This window comes from Geotrypetes seraphini, chromosome 9 (assembly GCF_902459505.1).
Source record: "Geotrypetes seraphini chromosome 9, aGeoSer1.1, whole genome shotgun sequence".
In the NCBI taxonomy this organism is placed as follows: Eukaryota; Metazoa; Chordata; class Amphibia; order Gymnophiona; family Dermophiidae; genus Geotrypetes; species Geotrypetes seraphini.
This window is the reverse complement of record NC_047092.1, coordinates 175,942,124-175,965,217: the sequence shown is the minus strand read 5'-3', so window position 1 is coordinate 175,965,217 and position 23,094 is coordinate 175,942,124. Positions and strand designations below refer to the sequence as shown.

Genomic DNA, 23,094 nt, shown 5'->3' with positions numbered 1-23,094 from the left:
TATAATTTCCCCAACCCTGAAATGTCCTATCTAAATTAGATTGTAAGATCTTCTGAGCAGGGACTGTCTATTGTGTGTTAGAATGTACAGCGCTATAGAAATAATAAATAGTAGTTCGTTGCCACTTGGGGTGGAGCACCCCCTCCTCCAGGCAGAAAGGGGGTACATGGAGCAGTCAAGGGGCTGCAGTCTGCGTGCATTCGGTATCAGCTCTGCTGGTCCTGTGCCCTGGAACAGAAAGTTGATGTCAGAAGGGGTGGAGCAGGAACAGGAAGATGATGTCAGAGGGGTGGGGCAGGGGGGGACAGTGGAACCAAAGGCTGCCTATGTGTGGACTGCAGCCCCATGGTTTCTCTGTGTACCCCCTTACTGTCTGTACCCGGTGAGCACCACACCCACCACCCCACCCTTGGTACGCCACTAACCTCAGGGATCGGTTCTTGGGCCTGGTTCTTTTTAACATTTTTGTAAGGTTTGTCTATTTGTGAATGATATTAACATCTTCAATAGAGCAGACACCCTGGACCGTATGGATAACATAGGAGGGATCTAGCAAAGCTCGATGAAAGATCTAGAATTTGGCAGCTAAGTCTTGCTGTTAAAAAAAAAAATAGAGCCTCACGTATTCGGGCTGCAAATACCAAAGGGGAACAGTAAGGGTGAAGTAGTTCTGTGCATGAAAAAAAAAAGATGATCGTATCTGATGATCTTAAGATGGCATTCGTAAACCGGTAGAAAAACCAACAGCAAAAGTCTGAAGGCCGTTTGGGTGCATAGAAAGAAGAATGGCCAGCGGGAAAAAGGAGATGATAGCACCCTCTGCCTAACTCTGATCAGGCTTCTTATGGTGAACTGGAGACTGTACCTGCAACAAGATATAAATTTATTATTTATTTATTTCGATTTTTATCCTCCCAGTAGCTCAGAACGGCCTACAATCAAACATTCAAAGTGGAGTATATTTGGACAATACAAAGATTATACAGTAGGTTAAGTACAAGGATTATACATCAATTTAAGTACAGGTTCAGAATGGAGAAGGGAGGGTAGAAGGAAGGGGGAGTTTAAGGGTAGATTGCAGCTGTAATTTTAGTGTGAAGAGGAGGGTCTTTACTGCTTTCCGGAAGGTCATCAATGAGTTCTGTGATCTGATTTGCGGGGGGGAGTTGGTTTCAGAGTTGGGGGATGAAGTGGCTGTAGGAGCGTTTGCGGGCGGTTTCTGACAGGAGAGACCTTCCTGGGGGGGATGCTTAGGCGTTTCTCCATTTCCGAGCGGAGGGAGCGGTTGGGGGTGTACAGGGTCAGTTTGGATTCTACGTAGGATGGCGTGGTGGTGTTCGTTTCCGAGGGTGATTACTAAAGTGGTCAGTGGTCTTCATCATAAAATGGGGACAGGCTTGAAGATCTCAGTATGTATTCAGAGAGGAAGATAGGATAGAAACATTTAATACCTCCAAGGCATAAATTCACAGGAGGCAGGCCGGTTTCAATGTAAACAAAGCTCTGGAATGAGGTGAATGGAGAGATTCTGGATCAATCTACAGAAATACTTCTTTATGGAAAGGATTGCGTGACGCAGCCGTGCACTGGAGGTGGTAGAGATGAGGACGGCGTCTGAATTCAAGAAAGCATTAGATAAGCACGGGGGATCTCTAAACATAGAAAAAGTTAAAGACCAATGGCCTAATTCGTCTGCCTAACCATGCCATCTACTACGGTAACTCCTCCTCTCCCTCAGAGATCCAATGGACTTGTCCCAAGCTTTCTTGAATTCCAATTTACTTTTATGTCTCCACCATCTCCTCCAGGAGGCCATTCCTAGGGTTACCAGATTTCCAGGAACAAAAATCCGGACATCTCATTATATATTCACTAGGGATGTCTTGAAAACATTAACTGGAAGCGATATAAATTCTGCCCAAGCAGGGGAGCCAAAAAAAGAACCCATGGGGAAAAAACACCCCTGGCATAGCTAGATGCATTAAAGTCAGCGATCATCGCTAAGCCAGTTTTGACTGCTTTAGCGACAATCACACTTGCCAACCCGATGCACAAAACAGCTTACTGCGTGTTTTTTCCCCTCAATCACCCATTTTACTGTCCGGCCGTGCAAATTAACTATTTAATATTAAAACGCCATGCAAACTAGCTGAAGCGACCGATGCACTAACATTGCTTGGCGATGCACAAAAAAAGCGATGGGTTTTTGCGATCTAAAAAAATGACTGGTCACGACCAGTCACTTGCCTGCCTTATAGTTCAGCCCATTTTTTTTAAAATAATGGGCACAGATGCTGTGTGTGTTACACATACGAAGGAATGTGTCTCAGAACACCACTCAAGGGATCACAGGCTTTCAGCCTGATTTTCAGTGGTAATGGTTATTTTTCAATGACCAAACCTTCATTTTATTATCTACTCTTACAGAGTTAAATTAATCATATTCTATCTAATAATAATAATAACTTTATTTTTGTATACCGCAATACCACAAAACAGTTCAGAGCGGTTTACAGGAGAAGAGACTGTACATATACAGCGAAGTTATAGAGTATCAGAAAACAGTTCAAAGTAGTTTACAGGAGATAAGAACTGTATTTATGCAATGAAGGTACAGAGAATTAGTTATCAAGTGTATGGTATAAACCAGTGGCCATTACAAAATGATCCAATAACTGTTGCAAGGGGAGGTGCAGAAAGGGGAAAGGAACTTCCTCTCTGAATGTTTCAAAATCAAACTAATTTATAATTTAGTTTTTAAATACCTGTATTTATAAATATTTTTTTCTTTTTCTAAAAAGTTTTAGTTTTTGTAAAAAAAACTTAATACCAACATCAATTTTCTGCCGGGAGACCAATACCTATTTAGCGTCAGAGGGTGCCATAATCATATTATTGAATTCTGAGGCACTATGCTTTACTCACAGTACTAGTGTTAGTAAGCACAGAGAATTAATTTTCTACTTATCTTGCCATTCGCTTGATAACTTATGCTGGTCCAAACTGCATACTGATAGTTGACAAATTATGCAAACCGATGGGTCCTGTTTTGCCACTGGCCGCGGCATCTTCAGGGTTTTTATTACTGTCGGATGTTTTCCAGCATATAGGCTCAAGACATACAAGCTTGGCGAGATAAGAAGAAAATTCTCTGTGCTTACTAATAGCAGTACTTTGAGTAAATGGGCACAACTACTGACCCTCAAGCCTTGCATTGAAGAATGCTGGTGTAGAAGGACTGAGGTTGAGATAGACACTAAAGAATGACAGTCTCTGGTATCCAGAGCAGATATTGTGATGTCATAATGCCTTATTCCACCAATGCCTAAGAGCCAACCTCATCAGTGATGTCACAATGGCTTTATTATCCTATGATTGGGCACAGCCACTGACCTTCAAGCCTTGCATTGAAGAATGCTGGTGTATAAGGACTGAGGTTGAGAGAGACACTAAAGAATGACACGGGATGGTTTCCCGTGGTTATTCGTGGTACAGGACTGGTGATGAATTTTGTTACCATGTTATTCTCTATGCCAGATGTCAGCCCTGCATTCAATTACTTCCAGATCAACTAAACAAGTGTTAAGCCCGTGCTTAAAACATCATAACAGCTAAGAAGCTAGAAGTTAAGCTTAGTTATGCTGTCCTTTCTCACCTGATTGAACTTTTGACATCTTATGCTTCTGACAGTATTATCCACTGGTTTGGATCTCCTGGACCTGAGTGAACCGGTCGCACCATCCCACAGCAAAGCCAAGAAGTCGGAAGCTGCGTCCAGAGCGGAGGGCTCAAAGGGCCCGTCCCACAAGAAGAAGACCGACAGTCCTGACCTCATTCAAGTAGAAGCTGAGAAACGTGGCACATCGTCATTGGATTTAAGTAAGAGAGAAGTCGTTTGTCACGTTTCTTCTTGTAGACCTGTAACCTGAACTATGCGTTCTCTGTATGTGGTAGAAAAAGTGAGCTTACATAAGCAACGAACATACTAGAAAAGAGCAAATTCCTACGGCAGCTCACAAGACGGTACACCGTCAGTAGCGCACAGGACCTTGGCGCTCCGACAATTCCGCTCCGTCAAATGCGCGCGCCGAAAAGTGCATGCATGAAGGGAGGGGAATTGTTGAGGCGGCATTGTAAGTATAGCGGGGGTGGGTTTGCTGCAAAGAGCGCGTCGGCATTGAACACCCCCCCTCCCCGAACAAGAGCGCGAGTGTGGGTGTGAGTTCCCCCCACCCTCTCAGAGCGCACAAAGGAAGGGCGAAGTGCTCGTGCACGAGTTGTAAGTTTTGTCACCCCCCCCCCCCCACAGCCGCCAACACAGCGGAAACGGGAAGGAATAATGCGGCGCATATTTGTCCTGGTTACAAATGTCGGGGCGGGATTGTCGGCACTCCAATGACCTGCATGTATTTGACAGGTCACCCTATAGACTGACCACATCTGCCACCGTATACCACAGTCATACCTAGGGCTGCCTTATTTTTCTCCGGGGAACCCTGGACACATGACCCCTGTCCTGTTCCGCCTCCAGCCCTGCCCCAAGCCCCGCCCCCCACAAAGCCTCCTCTCTTCTTCTGGATGAGCTCCAGCCGCATCTGGAGGGCCTAGAGCATGCGTGGATGTGTGTGATGTCGTCCGCGTATGCTCAGAGGCCCTCCAGATGTGGCCGGAGCTCATCAGGGCTTTCCAAAACTTGGGCAAATGCCAGGTTTTGTAAAGTCTCTAAAAAGGGCATTTCTGGGTTTTCCCAGATGTCTGGTAACCCCCACTATTGAGAATCATACATTAGGTAAATTATATATTATATTACGACTACTACTATTTATTATCTATAGCACTAAAAGATGCACGCAGCGCTGTGCATTAAACACACATTAAACATGTATAGGGGCCCTTGTACTAAAGCCACAGGAAAAGTGGCCTTAGCGCACCCCTTAACTGGGTCTTTCCCAAGTGCCAAGGCCACTTGTGCCACGGGCTGAAAAATGGCCACATAGTTCCATTTTCCAAACTAATGGCCAAGCGCTGATTTTGCCATTAGTCCACGGCATGAGCCCCCTAGCACCACCTGTCTTGATACAGAAATACTTTTAGAAGTTTCCTGAGCCTGAGATAGTGGTCACCAGATCGTAGTGTAAACGGTACTCGGTTCCATCATTTTGCGAATTGATTTTTGGATGGTTAGGGTAATTTGCCCGGTAGACTTTATAGTGTTGCAAGCTGGGAATTTTAAGAGGAAAAGATTTCTGGTGGAATGTCTGTTGGAGGCGCCCTGGAGTAGGATGGCCAACTCCGTTAGGTAGTCAGAGGCATTCCCTCTCGGGATCTTAAAGGCAGTGATGCCCGATTTAAACTTGATCCTTGCGGTTATCGACAGCCAATATAGTAGTATATAGTAGAGAATGACACGGTGAAAAAATTGGTCCCCGTCACCGCCCCGTCCCCGTCTCACCATCCCCGTCACCGCCCCGTCCCCGTCTCACCATCCCCGTCACCGCCCCGTCCCCGTCTCACCATCCCCGTCACCGCCCCGTCCCCGTCTCACCATCCTCTTCACCGCCCCGTCACCGCCACTGCCACCCCATTCACCGCCCCGTCACCGCCACTGCAATCCCATTCACTTTTCTTTATTTACGTATAAAGGAAACATTCTTTAAAACTTTAAAACTTAGTTAAATATTAGTTAATAACTATACAAAAACAAAACACGCAGAGAAAAAATTAATTAATATAAATTCCCTGACTTCCCTGCACTGTCCCCCCTTGAAGGTCTGTCCCCATCCTGAAAGCCTGATGCCCCCCCCCCCCCGACGTCCGATACATCCCTCCCCCCGAAGGACCGCCGACTCCCCAACAATATCGGGCCAGGAGGGAGCCCAAATCCTCCTGGCCACGGCGACCCCCTAACCCCACCCCGCACTACATTACGGGCAGGAGGGATCCCAGGCCCTCCTGCCCTCGACGCAAACCCCCCTCCCCCCAACGACCGCCCCCCCCAGCTTCAAAATGATGCCTGAAGTTACCTTGGGGGTTCTGAGCACTATTAATTTTAATTTATTACAGCACTCCAGAAATATTTTTCTAATTGTTTTAACTTGGAAAAGCGAACCAGGATTGTCTTAATGAAAGGCTTATGTTCTGCACTGCAGCCCTCCTGCCCTCGACGCAAACCCCCCTCCCCCCAACGACCGCCCCCCCAGCCGACCCGCGACCCCCCTGGCGACCCCCACGGCCCCCCCACCCCCCTTCCCCGTACCTTTGGTAGTTGGCCGGACAGACGGGAGCCAAAACCGCCTGTCCGGCAGGCAGCCAACGAAGGAATGAGGCCGGATTGGCCCATCCATCCTAAAGCTCCGCCTACTGGTGGGGCCTAAGGCGCGTGGGCCAATCAGAATAGGCCCTGGAGCCTTAGGTCCCACCTGGGGGCGCGGCCTAAGGCACATGGTCGGGTTGGGCCCATGTGCCTCAGGCCGCGCCCCCAGGTGGGACCTAAGGCTCCAGGGCCTATTCTGATTGGCCCACGCGCCTTAGGCCCCACCAGTAGGCGGAGCTTTAGGATGGATGGGCCAATCCGGCCTCATTCCTTCGTTGGCTGCCTGCCGGACAGGCGGGTTTGGCTCCCGTCTGTCCGGCCAACTACCAAAGGTACGGGGAAGGGGGGTGGGGGGGTCGTGGGGGTCGCCAGGGGGGTCGCGGGTCGGCTGGGGGGGCGGTCGGAGGTTCTTGGGGGGGCGGTCGTTGGGGGGGAGGGGGGTTTGCGTCGAGGGCAGGAGGGCCTGGGATCCCTCCTGCCCGTAATGTAGTGCGGGGTGGGGTTAGGGGGTCGCCGTGGCCAGGAGGGTTTGGGCTCCCTTCTGGCCCGATATTGTCGGGAAGTCGGCGGTCCTTCGGGGTGGGGGTGCGAGTGGTCCTGCCGGGGGGGGGATGTATCGGACGTCGGGGAGTCGGCCGGGCAAGAGGGCTTGGGCTCCCTCTTGCTCCGATCGCGGGTGCGGGTGGGAGCGCGTGCGAGCGGTCGTTCGGGGTGGGGGTGCGAGCGGTCCTGCTGGGGGGGTGAATCGGGCGTCGGGCGGTAAATAGCGGTTCCTAGAAGGGGGTACATTGGCCCGCGGGGACAAACCTGTTCACCGTTTCCGCGGTCGGTGAATGGCCTTGTCCCCGTCACCGCAGCGACTGCTAGTTTTCTTCCCCGTTTTCGGCGGTGACCCGCGGCTTAAATGCGGTGGCCGCGGGTAAACCGTCACCGTGTCATTCTCTAGTATATAGTACATTACATTACGGATTTCTATTCCGCCTATATCTTGCAGTTCAAGGTGGATTACAAAAGATTTGACTGGACATTTTCCAGTGAAGATACAATTTTTTTTTTTTTTTTTAACAGAGGAGAGATAGCTGGATAGAATCCTAGGGGAATTTACGGGTTGGATAGTAAACTGACAGTGCCGAACTGTGTGATATAAACAAATAGAATACAGTTAGAGTAGGTTATAGTAGGGTTGCAGATGTTCCAGTTTCCATAGTCCGCAGTCGAGTTTTACTGCTGCATTTTGAGCTAGTTGTAGACACAATGGCAATGTTTTAGAGCAAACAACTAGTGTTGCATTACAGTAGTCTAGTCGAGATAGAATTAGGGATTGCTCTAAAATTCGGAAAGCCACTGTTTCAAAGTATTTTCCTGACGGATCTTAGCTTTCTCATCACAAGGAAAGATTGTTTTATTTAGCTAAGGACTTACTAGAATTCGCACATAGCATGGAGTATCCATCGTTTATGCTTTGGCAACCTATAGAAAATTACCCCATACAAATAAATATACATAGATATAGACTAACACAAGTTAATATAGGCATGCTTTACATGCACATACAGCCGCAACGAACGTATGAATACAGTATACACATATAGGCCCAGATTCTATAAAAGATGGCTAAAGTTAGGCACCAAGATCAGCATGCCTAGCCTAACTTAATTAAAGAACTTAATTGGTGCCAATAACGAGTAAATTAGCACCTCTTAATTGGCTTAAATTAAAATTAATTGGTTTCTAGGCACCTAACCTGATAGGCGCCTATCGCTTTCAGATAGGTACCTAGTCTAAGGTGCCTACCAGAAAGTGGGCGTGCCTAAGGCTGGATTCTGGGCGTGTTTTGCATGTAAGTGCCTAAATTGGACTTAGGCGCCGATATTTAGGTCAAGAAAGCCCTGGCCTAAATAAGGTACGCCTAAAGTTTTGACGACTACCGGCGCCTAAGTCCAATTAAGGCGTCACCAGGCGCGATTCCGTAAGCAGCGCCTAACTCAAGATGGACATGCGCTATGCGCCGCGTCGCTCAGCACCTATGGTTTAGAAGCCGTTTACAGAGCCACAACATGCACAGATACACACACGCACACACTACACGCACATCACAAAACAACAGACGATACTCTTCTGTTTTTGTCTCTCTGGCCTGAAAGAAGACATCTTAACATAGTTTATCTTGGGTGTAACATAAGAACATAAGGAATGCCTCCGCTGGGTCAGACCTGAGGTCCATCGTGCCCAGCAGTCCGCTCACGCGGCGGCCCAACAGGTCTAGGACCTGTACAGCAATCCTCTATCTATACCAGCAGAAAATTGTCCAATCCTTTCTTAAACCCCAGTACCGTACTCTGCCCTATTACGTCCTCTGGAAGCGCATTCCAGGTGTCCACCACACGTTGGGTAAAGAAAAACTTCCTAGCATTTGTTTTGAATCTGTCCCCTTTCCTTTTTATTTTTCGAGAGTTTGAAGACTACAAGACTCCTAAAGAGATTACAAACGGTTCAAAATACTGCACTTTGAATGATCTTCCCATCACAGTTAGATCAAAAACGAATTATCTAGTTTTTAGAAAGTTTTTTAAAAACAGTTTTATTTAAGAAATTTTTGAACTGATTGTTTTTAAGATTTTTTTTCAATATTGTTGGTTTAACTGAGTTTGTTTTCGGTCATCCACTTTATTGTAATTCGCCTGGAACTCATAAGGGCCATGGCAGAATATAAAAATCTCTGTAATGTAATGCAGTGGCAATCAGACCATGGACGCAATTCCTCCAGGCTCTAAACATTTTCTTCCAGTATTTGGGGGAACTAAAGCTCAGATAATGTGTGCTCAAATTGCACCTGCCAAGAGGGATTGACAGCAGTTCTGTCGGTAGAGATCTTAATTCCCCTCCTGCCAAAAAATATAACAAATGACAAATTATATTACATCCAACATGGTTGCTTCTGGAACAGTTAATCTAATGCAGTATCCGCTGGTTTCAGCAGGCAGTCTTCTGATACCTGGACTATTTATCTCTTAAAGGAAGACTCTCTTTTTCAGGTCTACAGGCAACATAACTCCACAGATAAGCAAAGGAAAAGTTACGAGATGAAAGGTCAGAAGGACATCATTATTTTAATCTCGTCGTTTCTAAACCTTATTAATATTAAACAGGGAAAAGCTTTTAGTTATTGTAGCTGTAATGAACTGCGTTAGCTCACAGTTCTTGATCAGCTTTGCAAAATGCATTATATTTTGATTGATTGTATATTGTAGATGCAAAGTGCCTGAAAAACGGTAATAGGTGTGGGGGTTTGTTTGCCAGAGAGTGAGCACAGGTATTCAGAATGCAAATAGACCATCTTCGCAGAATTCTAATTATTTCAGTTCTCATTTGTAAACTGTAAATGCCGAGTGAATAATTGGCAGCAACTAACAAATTGCGAGATCAAGAGGCTCAAGAGATCTTCAGAAGAGGTAGACTAAATCCTCCATCCGATCCTTGTCCAGGCCTTCATAAAGTGATCTCTACTCTCTAGTCCGGTACTTGTAACTCCCAATTCCACCTGACAGTTTCAACTAAAAGTCAGTAAAGCACTCGCTAAGACCAGTTGAAATGTTTGCACCATTGGTAGGGACCTTTTGGAAAAATGGATCCAAGAATCAACCATTGAAGCAACCTGTAGCAGGATTCCCTCTCCCCCAATTCCACCCCCCCCCACACCACTTCCCTGTGCAGCAGCAGCGTTTCCCCTACTCTCCCTTCCCGCGGTCCCGACTAACCTTCTGATTCCAGCAGCGTCTGCAGCACTCTACACACTGCTGCTTCGGGGCCTGCCGCGCTAGTCGCTAATGCCTCCATTGACGAGGCGTTAGGTTTTCGGCTTGCCGCGGGGGTTAGCGCGTGATGAAATGTCTGACGCGCTAACCCCCGTAGCGCACCTTGATAAAAGGAGCCCTAAGTGCTTGTTAACACCAAGAGTTGGTTGGTAGGACCCAATCGACTAATTTGTTTACACACAGATCCGGGTGATCTATATGGAATCTGGCAGAAAATAAAAAAAATAATAATAACCTTGCAAAAAAAAAATAATAATAATAACCTTTAATAATAATTATAACAACATCAATGGCAGATTAAAATTCACCTATGCGAAGTCTTCCTTCGCGAGCTTGCTCAACGACACTGGTACCCGTTTCACAGACCTACAGAATGAGCTACCTCCTCCGAGTTAAGTTGTTTCTTGCCAAAGTGTCCTTTTTTTTTTTTTCTTTCTGCAGTTGATATCCGTGCGCAGTTGGATAAATGGGATGAAGCGAACCTTTGTGGCGATAAGAACGAGAGGCATCGGACTTTGGAAAGAAAATCCTCGTCCAAAACTGCTTCAAAAGAGCTCTTATGGTAAAAAACATTTCTCAGGCTCTGATCCACGTCCCCCAACAGAGCTGTTTATTGCTTGATTGAAAATCTGACTATAACGTAGGGGTCCTTTTACTATTGTCTTAGCGCGCGCTAATTGCTAATGCATGCTATCGTGTCCATAGGATATAATGGATTATCGTTCGCACGCATTAGCATTTAACACATGCTAATTTTTAGCGCGCGCTAAGCTGCGCTAGCGTGCCTTAGTAAAAGGACCCCTAAGTTACTCTCTTGTGAGGTTGGAGCGCCAATTGATGCTTCATCAGAAATTGCCTTTATGCTATACTGGGTGGAATGGTCACTCTATACGCCTCAACGGCAAATGATCTTAAAGAGATACATTAAACTGTAATTGAAAATAATGCTCAGAGACATGAAGGCGAGAATACCGCCTCACCACCCAATCAGTATCATAAGAACATAAGAAGTTGCCTCCACTGGGTCAGACCAGAGGTCCATCGCGCCCAGCGGTCCGCTCCCGCGGCGGCCCATCAGGTCTATGACCTGTGAAGTGGTTCCTGACCATTTCTATAACCTACCTCTGCTTCTATCTGTACCCCTCAATCCCCTTATCCTTTAGGAACCTATCTAAACCTTCCTTGAACCCCTGTACTGTGCTCTGGCACAGTACAGGGGTTCAGTACAGTACAGTATCGAAACGTGGCACGTCGGAACCAGTGACCTTTTTGAAGTTAAGTTTCACTTCTTTAAGTGCTAAGTAGACAAGTTCATAATATTCATAGCCCAGTTGGCATTTTTTGAATCGTATAGTAATCAATGCCATCATTTTGACACTGTATTGCAGTGGTTCCCAACCCTGTCCTGGAGGGACACCAGGCCAATTGGGTTTTCAGGCTAGCCCTAATGAATATGCATGAAGCAAATTTGCATGCCTATCACTTCCATCATATGCAAATCTCTCTCATGCATATTAATTAGGGATATCTTGAAAACCCGATTGGCCTGGTGTTCCTCCAGGACAGGGTTGGGAATCACTGCTGTATTGAACAATGCGATGATTGGGTGGTGAGGCGGAATTCTCGCCTTCATGTCTCTGAGCATTATTTTCAATTACAGTTTCATGTATCTCTTTAAGATCATTTGCCGTTGAGGCGTATAGAGTGACTATTCTATTGTTGGTGACACATTCCTTTTCAGTCACTCAACTTTTGCCATTTAGTTGAGTTGTTCTTGCCTCTTTTTCATTTTTTTATACTGGGTGGAATGGGCTGTGTGTGATATTTCTGCACTCCGATCACTTTGAAAAAGATTGTACTATAAAGAAAAGAACATTTCAAAACGTATTTTCCATTGCATGAGAACATTTCTAATCCCATCAGTACCTATATAGTTTAGAGTCACAGTTTGCCTAATCGGTATCCCGCAAACTGAACTGACTTTATTACATGCAGTAATGCATCCCAGCAGTGGAAGACTGTATTTACAGAAAGCAGCTGAGTCTTTCAAATGTAGATCTCGCAAAATGTACCTCATGATATTTTTATAGAATTTCTTCCATGATCTTCATATCTGGGTTTTAAGCACTGCTGTCCCTATATGGATAAAAATGGACCAATATTCATCTCTAATTAGTGCATTAACTTTATACCAAAACTTCTTCACAAGAAAAGGGACATTTCAAAGCCGTTTTCCTTGAACGAAGCTGGGCTCTACCAACGGAAAAGGTCTTTCCCAAAATTGCCTGTTCAATTTGCAAGTAAAATGCACACATGGCAGTATGATGGGGCAGAAGTTGCGGTTGAGTGCCTGCATTTTTTTTATGGAAAAACTAGCTGATGCCCCGGCGTTGCACGGGTATTTAATTATAGCAATAACACTGTAAATGGATTCAAATAAAGATACTTTATAGTGGTGAATGAAAGTATTTTTTTACAGCTTAATAAAAAGTACAATATTCAACTTATAATGTGAAATATTTGACAAAATAAATACAATACAACTAACGAAAAACGTGATTATAAACAACAATTTTAGTTTCACCTCCTGGAGCAAGAACATATAAATTCTTGGGTGAACCCACCCTTGAGCAAGCAACATAGAGTTGTGGGCCGCGAGACCCCCAGAACATATCAACCCAGGTAGTGAGGGATCTGCATACCAAGTTTCGTTCAAATCGGTCAAGCCGTTTTTGCGTGATCGCGGCACATACATACACACACACATACATACCTCCGATTTTATATATATAGATTATGCAAACCAAATAGCAGATGCTGAGGCGTGAGCCTGTGGAAATTTTCAAAGTGAAAGGACAAGCAAAGTGAGAATCTGGCAAACTCTGCGCTGGAACTAAGACTGTGCACACGTTACCTGCAAGCTTTAGTCCAGTTCTCAGGCACGTTCTTTTTATTGCCATCATTGAGATGGCTTGGGGAAATCCAGTGCTTATTCCTAGGATAAGCAGCATAGAATCTGTTTTGCTACTTGGGATCTAGCTAGGTACTTGGGCCCTGGGTTGGCCATTATTGGAAACAGGATTCTACTACTGCTACTACTGCTATTAATTATTTCTATAGAACAACCAGACGCACACAGCTGGGCTTGATGGACCTTCGGCCAGTCCCAGTAGAGCAATTCTTATGTTCTTATGATCTTAATATTCAGACCTTGGGAGTTAGGAAGGGCCTTAAACAACCTGGGCCAATCAGAGTCTTAGGCCACACCCCGGAGCATCCCAGGATGCACCAGGGAGGGGAAGGCCAATCTTTGAAGAGGTGGGCCAGCTAGCCACAGGGAATAGGCATCCCTTCGGTCAGCCTACTAATTCAAGGTAAGAGGGAGAGGGGTCAGAGGCAGTGGCGGGAAGTTGTTGTGTGACAGCAAGAGAGAATGGGCTTCTCTCCCGCTTCAGGAGTGGGGGTGGGGCGCTTGGTGGGGGAGTGAGTGGGCATTTCTCCCACTGCTGGGGGGTCACTGGTGCAGGGGGTGTTTATGGCGGGAGAGAGTGGCCATCTCTCCCACTGCTGGGGGGTCACTGGTGCAAAGGGGGTATCTCTCCCACTGCTGGGGGAGGGGTCGCCTCTGCAAAGGGGTGTTGTTTGTGGTGGGAGAGAGTGGGCATCTCTCCCACTGCTGGGGGGGGTCACTGGTACAGGGGGTGTTTATGGCGGGAGAGAGTGGGCATCTCTCCCACTGCTGGGGGGTCACTGGTGCAAAGGGGGTGTCTCTCCCACTGCTGGGGGGGGGTGTCACCGCTGCAGGGAGGCTGTTGTTTGTGGCGGGAGAGAATCGGCATCTCTTCCACTGCTGGGGGGGGGGGGGGTTCGTTTGGCTTTCTAGCAGTCTCCAACACTGCCATGCTAGTGCTGTTACTGTACCGGCACCCCTGGACCAGTGTTTTGATGTGAACCTTCTTCTGGGGCCTTTACTGGTTGAGCCACAAGGTATAAAAATGCCAATTTATATCCAAAGTACTGTGCGATGAAATCGAAACGCAGCCAACGCCATGAATCTAGCAATAGTGTCAATCCAAAAAGCACTATCACTAGATTCACAGCGCTGGCTGCGTTTTGATTTTATCGCCCAGTACTTTGGATATAAATCAGCATTTTTATAGCTCGTGACGCAACCAGTACGGACCCTGGAAGAAGGTTCACACTAGGATTACCAGACGTCCGGATTTCCTCCTTTTGAGGACACGAGCGGGGAAATCCGGACGGCTTTTCAAAACCCGGCACTTTGGGTTTTGAAAAGCCTCCTGACATAATCGCGCAGCGCAGTGATGTCACGCACACGTACGTGTGCGCGTGACGTCACACTGCATCGTGTCCGTGTATGTGCGGATGCCATTTGGGGGCAGGGTTGGGGGGCAGGACAGAGGCGGAAGTGGACATTCCTGGGGGCGTGGCCATCAGTCTCGACCACACTTTCCCGAAGGAAAAATCTGGTAACTCCAGTTCACACCGAAACACGGACCGTGTCGGGTCCATGCCACAAGGCCTAACAACAGTTCAGGATAGGTTTGGTAACTTTTCCCTATATTAGCAATTAGTCATTTCTTATTAGTTTACATAGGGGTCCTTTTACTAAGGCGCGCTAGTGTGTCTTAGCGCGCACTAAATGCTAATGCATAGCAACGCGTCCATAGGATATAATGGACGCGTTTCCCCGCATTAGCAGTTAGCGCGCTATGACGCACTAGCGCACCTTAGTAAAAGGGCCCCATACACGGTAGCAGTTTTTATACTATACAAACAGAGCAAGATAGGTTCAACAACTTCTCCCGGAATTATCAATGATGACCTTTTAATATTTTTCCAGAAAATATTTTGATGAGCATAATTAAAGAGGAATGTGATTAAGTAAGACCTTCCATTGCAATTTCTTGCTTCTTAACACAGTATATTGTGCATTCCATTTTGCAAGTATATACAGTGGTGCCTCGCATAACGAACGCCTCGCACAGCGAACGCTGCGCACAATGAACTTCATGTCTTGCTTCCCACAACGAACTTCGTTTCACACAACGAAGTCGCCCGAGCTGCATCCTTCCGCGCAGGCACCGCGCTTAACTGCCCTCTCTCCGCCTGGCTCCCTGTGAAACAAGCACTGGCGCTACAGCCGACACCCCGCCGAGAAGAGAAAGTGATGTCGGCAGGGAAAGAAGCACGGTATCAAGCAGCTGTGGGTCCTGCACCGCCGATGCGGCTGCATCCACTGAGAGAGCCAGCGAAACTGAATGCACATCATTCGGGCGGGAAAATGCCAACTCAACCGGCGCCATGACTACATCTTCCCCCGAAGCGTCCACATACCCTGCAGCGCATAACCCCGATGGTGTTTGCCGCTTCCCACACCGGAAACAACTTTTAACCACCTCTGCTGCCATGTTACTGCACCGAAAAAGAGAAAAAACTAACACCACAGAACATGAAAACCCGGTGGCCAACCAAAAATAAGCCAAGAAAAAAAAAATGAACAGTTAAGTCCCAGTTTTTGCCGCTGAGACTCTGCCCTCTCTCACTGTAAAATTAGACTCTACTTAGTCTGTCTTTAAATTTAAAAAATGTGTGTTGTTTTAAAAAACAATTATGTTTTTAGATGTATCTAAATAAAAATAATAACAAAAAATTTATCTTTTTTTATGTCATCTTAGCATATTTTATGCTACAGAACGAATTATTTTTTTTAACATGTATTGTTATGGGAAAACGCATTTCACATAACGAACTTTTCGCATAACAAACTTGCTCCTGGAACCAATTAAGTTTGTTGTGTGAGGCACCACTGTAATTGAGAAGAATCATTTTGATCAGGAAACTTTCTGATCATATGCTTTTGGTGTCACTCTTTGGAACCTCAAAGTTCTGTTCACGTCCTGCTTCGTTTTCATAATGTTTTTGAAGTGGAAGTCAATCTGAAACATAAAAGATTTGAATGTGTGCTATGAAATGATTTTTTTGTCATGTTCACCTAGAGAATTGCCAGTCGATAAATTAAGGTTGGATGTGTTTTGTGGCTGGCCCCAGGGCACCATGTATTTTAGGCTTCTTGGAACGCTGTAAATAATTTCTAAAAATGCACCCCCATGCAGGTCTGCAGAGAATAGATCACAGCCTGAGTTGACTAAAAGCAAAAGTGCCTTGGAGTCTGAATCCACCTCTGATCTTGAGCTAGCACCAGCCACCAGGGTAAGTCAAATGCATGAATGAAGAATAGGTTTTAACAGCAGAGACATGCAAACATTTATGCCTCAAAAGTAAAAGAGTCAAGACTCGTCATTTTCCCCTTCCTGCACATTAGTGAGGAAATAAAAGTTTAAATTCTGGCATATTCCCACTACCACATGTTGCAAATTTATCAACCCACCAACTCGTTGAAAGCACAACTTGCGAAACAATTGAAGGGCTTAATGGTTTCTTTTTACAAAACCGTAGCGTGGTTTTTAGCACTGAGTTCCTAAGAGCGTCAGAGCTATTGCCACCATGGCCGGCGCTAAAAACCACGCTACGGTTTTATAAAATGGGGGAGGGATAGTTATCTACTGGTGTAATTGGTTGTTGAGATGCAAAGAGCGTTTTTGTCATTCACTTGCAGCCAAGTTCAAATAAGATTTGTTTCCAAAATCAACTAAGTCCAGGTGGATCATGTCAGTTCTTATACATTCTATGGCCATAACATATCAAGTAAATATTACTGCACTCTTATTTTATAAATTAAATAAGCATTCTTTCATAAATGACCTTCTCTTTAACTCGTTGCTCTTTTGAAACCAGTCATCAGAATGCTAACTTGCTCCTCAGATGCACCACTCCACGTTCAAACTTTTTCCATTGCGTTCAAACTTTTTCCATTACGTTAAGCTTCACCGGATCAATTTAATTTTTTAATTTATCATTTTTTTATCTTTTCAATGTTTTAAATACTTGATAAATATATAACTCAGTTCTTAAGACTTAGCTTTAATGTTGTGGTCTCTGTAAGGGACTTTCTTTCACCAACATGTTTCGCTACAAAAACTTTTTCAAGGCTGGGTCCCTGTGTGGAAACCCAGTATTTTAGCGAAATACACATCACCCTATATTATACAGTGAACTAATAATTTAATGTTATCACCTAGTAAATTCATTACCTAATAGTAGCACGCCTTCAGTCTCGACCACACTTTTCAGTAGATGAAGATGGCGGCGGTTTGGTTAACTCCCCTTTTCATACCTCACACGCCGGATCAGCTGGGTGAGACGCACCTAACGTGCTGACATCATCACTCAAATTTACTCACTGATTGGCGGAGGAGACTTTGTTTTGACACACTGGTTCATAGACAACGGCGCGAAAGACAAAAGCGCGCGCCGACAATTGAGCGCAGCGCGTGCCGCCGCACCGCTCTAAATGACAGTTTTTAGGGGCTCCGATGGGGGTTTTTGTTGGGGAACCCCCCCCAGTTTACTTAATAGACATCGCGCCGGCATTATGGGGGGTTTGGGGGGTTGTAACCCTCCACATTTTACTGTAAACTGAACTTTTTCCCTAAAAACAGGGAAAAAGTGAAGTTTTCAGTAAAATGTGGGGGGGTTACAACCCCCTACACCCCCCCACAACGCGGCGCGATGTCTATTAAGTAAAGTGGGGGGTTCCCCCCCCACGCCCCCCCGTCGGAGCGCTAAAAACAGTAATTTAGAGCGGCGCGGTGGCACACGCTGTGCTCAATTGTCTGGGCACGCCTTTGTCCCGGCGCGCTTTTGACCGGACACCGACACACTATTACTGCTTTACCAGATGGAAAAAGAGCTCGCTTAAAATGAATGTAAGGAAAACCTTCCAATATATAAGAATTTAAATAAATTAAATATCACATTGCTAACTCATGGTGATTTAAATATTCGTCGTAATGTAGATAATTCATACCTCCTAAGGTTAGATCAGAGAGTCCCATTCTAATTCTTCATTCAGTCAATAGGGAGCTACTGTATTCAACCGGTAGATCCACTGTTGTTCTCTAAAGTTTAAGATTTCTTCAATGTTCCCCCCTTCCCTCCCATGTATATTATCTATAATCCTCCATCTAATATCGCTAATATCATGGTTTTTTTAGCAGCCAATGTTGCACAATCGGTGCTTGTATGTTCTCAGTGAGGTGCAATAATTGAGACAGATGAGGACATTTTTAACTTATCTCAAACGATCGGTACACCAACAATGGTCAGCGTTCACAATTCTGCTTGGCTCAGGGGGGTGTGACCAGTGTATTGTGCAGGGAGACGCGTTCACGAGTCCCATGTTAAAGTTTGCGATCGGATTGGTCACACCCTGAGGCAAGCAGAATAGTGAAACACTGGCCATCGTTGGTGTACCGATCGTTTGTTTGAGATAAGTTAAAAGTGTCCTCATCTGTCTCGATTATTGCGCCGCACAGAGCCCTGAATAAAACTATTTTTAAAAGCTTTCTAAAAACTGAATAATTAGTTTCTTATTTAACAGTGAGAGGAAGTTTATTCCAAATAGTCGGAGCTTGATAACTAAAAGAAGTACTAAGCTGATGGGATGACTTAATTGATTTAGGTGATGGAAATTGTAAACAGAATTGATTTTGTTGTATATGACCCTTTTACCGATCATTAAGGAAACTAAATCCAGCAAATAAGAAGGAGCTAAGTCAGACATGGGCAACTCCGGTCCTCGAGGGCCGGAATCCAATCGGGTTTTCAGGATTTCCCCAATGAATATGCATGAGATCTATTTGCATGCACTGCTTTCAATGCATATTCATTGGGGAAATCCTGAAAACCCGATTGGATTCCGGCCCTCGAGGACTGGAGTTGCCCATGTCTGAGCTAGGCCATGTAAAATATTAAAAACCAATACACAGAGCTTATAAGTTATCCTAGCAGAAATTGGTAACCAATGTATTTGAACAAAGTAAGGTGTAAACCTTTCATATTTGGGAATCGAGAATATAATTCTAAGTGCAGTATTTTGAACAGTTTGTAATCTCTTTAGGAGTCTTGTAGTATACCTAAGACAGGAGTGTCCAATGTCGGTCCTCGAGGGCCGCAGTCCAGTCGGATTTTCAGGATTTCCCCAATGAATATACATGAGGTCTATTTGCATGCACTGCTTTCATTGTATGCTAATAGATCTCATGCATATTCATTGGGGAAATCCTGAAAACCCGACTGGATTGCGGCCCTCGAGGACCGACATTGGACACCCCTGACCTTAGATAAATTTATATTACAATAATCCAATTGCGAAAGAATTAATGACTGGACCACTAGTGAAAATGCTGAAATATCAAAACATTTTCTGACTAATCGTAATTGCCTTGAACGCCCCCAAATTTTTGTACTCACTAAATTAACCTGATATTCCATAGTTAACAAATTATCTAGTTGAACTCCCAATACTCTACTTTGCATTTCGAACTTATAACCATTCTGACAGAAAGAGGACAAACCTGATCTAGCCAAACCTGCAGATCACAAAGTGAATTTTCATTTCAAACTTATTTTATGCAAAAAGATAGCACTAAAACTTTAAGAAGAGCACTTATCATGCACAATAATCACATGGGGCTTTGACCGATGATTGAGACACATGACCTGCTCCATTGCTAAATCTTAAGCAGCATTGTGGCTTTGCAAAGGTCTCTGAGGTCTTTTCATCCCCTTATACATAGTAGTGGTTTGAATTATTGTATGGGTGTGTTTGCTCGATGCACATTTTGTGATTATCCACCTTGAAGTTGAAGCTTCAGTTCCAGTTTGGCCTTTGTAGAGGGAGATCCTGGTTTGGACTGCTCCCAATGGTGTGAGGTTTACATACATTGTATAATGAATAATCAGAAACACAGACTCTAACTGAATCTAAGAATAACTTACAGCGCCTGACAATACCGATGGGCGAAACACAGACTTATGTTGGTCATAAAGGTTCAATTGTGGAGAGAAATGATACATGGAGTATGAAGCAAAAGCCTAGTGGACAAACCAAGAATGAGGAGAAATTTGCACAGTACTTGAAGATTGTGAAGTTCAACATATGGACAATGATACAAGTTTGATATGAACTTTTATTGGATGGGAAGGGTTTAGATATATTTATTAGATATATTTATATGATGCACAGGTGTGATTTGAGTGGAACTTTTGGGAAATAAAATTGTGTATGGTTAGTGTGACCATATGGCTCCAGAAAAAAGGGGACGGATTGAGACATTCGGGTTTTACTTCCATTAAAAGCAACCAAGATGTCTCAATCTGTTCTTCTTACTTCCATTGCTTTCAATGGAAGTAAAACCCGGATGTCTCAATCCGTCCCCTTTTTTCTGGAGCTATATGGTCACACTATGTATGGTTGAGAACACGTTGCAATTGATACATAGCTCTTTGTGGTGTATAATTTGATGTTTTATGTATGAGAGCTATTGAATAGGAATTAGAAATCCCAGTGTTAATTAATAATTGGTAATGAATATGCATGAGAGAAATTTGCAAGCCTTCTACCGATTTTATAGGCAAATCTCACTCATGCATATTCATTAGGGGTATCTTGAAAACCCGACTGGCTGCAGGTCCCCCAGGACAGGTTTTTGAGAACCACTGAACTACAGTAAAGGATGTTCAAAAGTCTGTCATTCCAAAATCGCAATTTGAACATTTTGTCAGATAGACACTTTTTTTTTGGCGATTCTGGAGCATCCATGTGCTGTGTTTTTTTTTTTTTTTTTTTAATTCTTTATTCATTTTCAAATTTACAATAAGTGTAACAATATAGCCAAACAAATTAACAATAAATATAACACTTAATAATCATCAATGGTACAAATAATATACTCTTATCTCCCACCCTTCCCACCCTTTCTTATCATATAATCAATACCTTATACAATATGTAACAATAAATTTACCCTCCCCTCCTCCTTCACAATCAAACTTGTAAATTTAAGGGAAAAAAAAAATAATTAATACTTGTAAATGGCTCCCACACATCCTGAAATTTCCTGAAAAAAACGTGCTGCATTGCAATAAATCTTTCCATTTTATAAACATGACATAAGGAATTCCACCAGAAATTATAATTTAATCTACTCCAATTTTTCCAATTATACGTAATTTGTTGAATGGCAACCCCAGTCATTATAAGTAATAATTTGTTATTATTTGTAGAAATCTGACTTTTTGCTCTCATTGCCATACGAAATAGCACAGTATCATATGACAATGCCACTGGATTGTCTAATAAACAATTAATTTGGTCCCAAATTGATTTCCAGAAATTCATAATAAATGGACAATAGAATAATAAATGATCTAAAGTCCCTGCTTCGAGATGACAGTGCCAACATTTATTAGACTTAGAGCTATCCAATTTTTGTAACCGAACAGGGGTCCATAATGCTCTATGTAACAGAAAAAAACAAGTTTGTCTCATAGATGCCGACACCGTACATCTCATCCTCCAAGACCAAATTTGTGGCCATTGAAACGCAGTAATTTGGTGCTTAATCTCAATACTCCAAATGTCTCTCGGACCAGTGTTTAGTTTCTTTTTAATAAATCCAGTCAGCAATTTATACCGTTGGGCGGCCTGGTGACCCGAGAAGTCCGCCTGAAAGCATAAGAACTCCATACTAACATCCATGTGCTTTGAAAATACATCCTGGAGTAGTGAAAGTGCTTTGCAATAATTCTTTAAGTAACCTGTCCATTTTGCTAACTCTGTTTGACCCCAAGTACACTATATTTCTAATCCATATTTTTGTCATATCACAAGACCAGAGAGTCTAGCTCCTAACGAAATCAATTATATTTTTCCAGTTATCTTCCAAATGCAAAACATCAGATTACTTGAGTAATACATTAATTACTTTCTTGGCTGTTGTTCCAGAAAACTTATCATGATGAAAAATAAGGCTTTAATTCGAAGCTCTAGCACAGCCTGGCACAGTAACAAAAAATTGTCAATTTTATTAGTACATTATAAACCCACTAGCATAATGTAATTCTGAAACAACTTGCATGCAATAGATGCTATTTTGAAAGATGACACCAGCCGTGCAAGGGCAAGTAAAGATCATTTCAGCCTCCCCTAGACATTCATGATTTCAGGGTAAGTGTGAGCTTTTGCTAAGGGGCAGGGCTTGAGGTACAGTAGGGAGGCTTAAGCACAGTTAAGCATTTTTTAAATTTTAGGCTTGCTAGAAGTGTGGGTTATAAGGTTCATCTTGGGACCACTAGGGAATCTTTAGCAATAACTTCCAGGGGACGAAGGACCTAGCAAAACTTGAAGAATGGTCCAAAATATGACAGCTAAGATTTAATGCTATAAATTGTATGGTCATAAGAACATAAGCAATGCCTCTCCTGGGTCAGACCTGAGGTCCATCATGCCCAGAAGTCTGCTCACGCGGCGGCACAACAGGTCCAGGATCCTCTATTTATACCCTTCTATCCCCATGCATTTGGGCTGCAAAAACCCAAGGGAATGCTATAGTTTAGGGGGGTGAAGAACTTTTATGCATGAAAGAGGAGCGGGACTTGAGTGCCATAGTATGGGAGGATCTTAAGGTGGCCAGACAGGTTGAAAAGGTGATGGCAAAAGTTAGAAGGATGCCTGGGTATATACGGAGAAAAAAGGAGGTATTGATGCCTCTGGCGAGACCTCATGTAGAATATTGTCTACAATTCTGGAGACCACACTTTCAGAAAGATATAAACAGGATGGAATCAGTCCAGAGGAAGACTACTAAAATGGTCAATGGTCTTCGTTATAAGGTTTACAGGGACAGACTTAAAGATCTCAATCTGTGTACTTTGGACAAAGGCAGGCGAAGGCAGATATGACAGAGATGTTTAAATACCTACATGGCATAAATATGCATGAGGCTAGTCTCTTTCAATTGAATAGAAACTCTGAAATGG

General features: G+C 44.1%; 1 protein-coding gene across 1 annotated transcript in view; it reads left to right on the top strand.

The window, feature by feature from the left end:
• The window catches only part of PEX5L (peroxisomal biogenesis factor 5 like), a 115,727-nt gene that overhangs the window by 42,203 nt on the left and 50,430 nt on the right, over nucleotides 1-23,094 (top strand). The window contains exons 3-5 of the mRNA XM_033958834.1: nucleotides 3,691-3,879; nucleotides 10,570-10,690; nucleotides 16,266-16,362. Of these exons, the coding sequence (XP_033814725.1) occupies nucleotides 3,691-3,879; nucleotides 10,570-10,690; nucleotides 16,266-16,362 (407 nt within the window). The remainder of the gene's footprint in view (nucleotides 1-3,690; nucleotides 3,880-10,569; nucleotides 10,691-16,265; nucleotides 16,363-23,094) is intronic.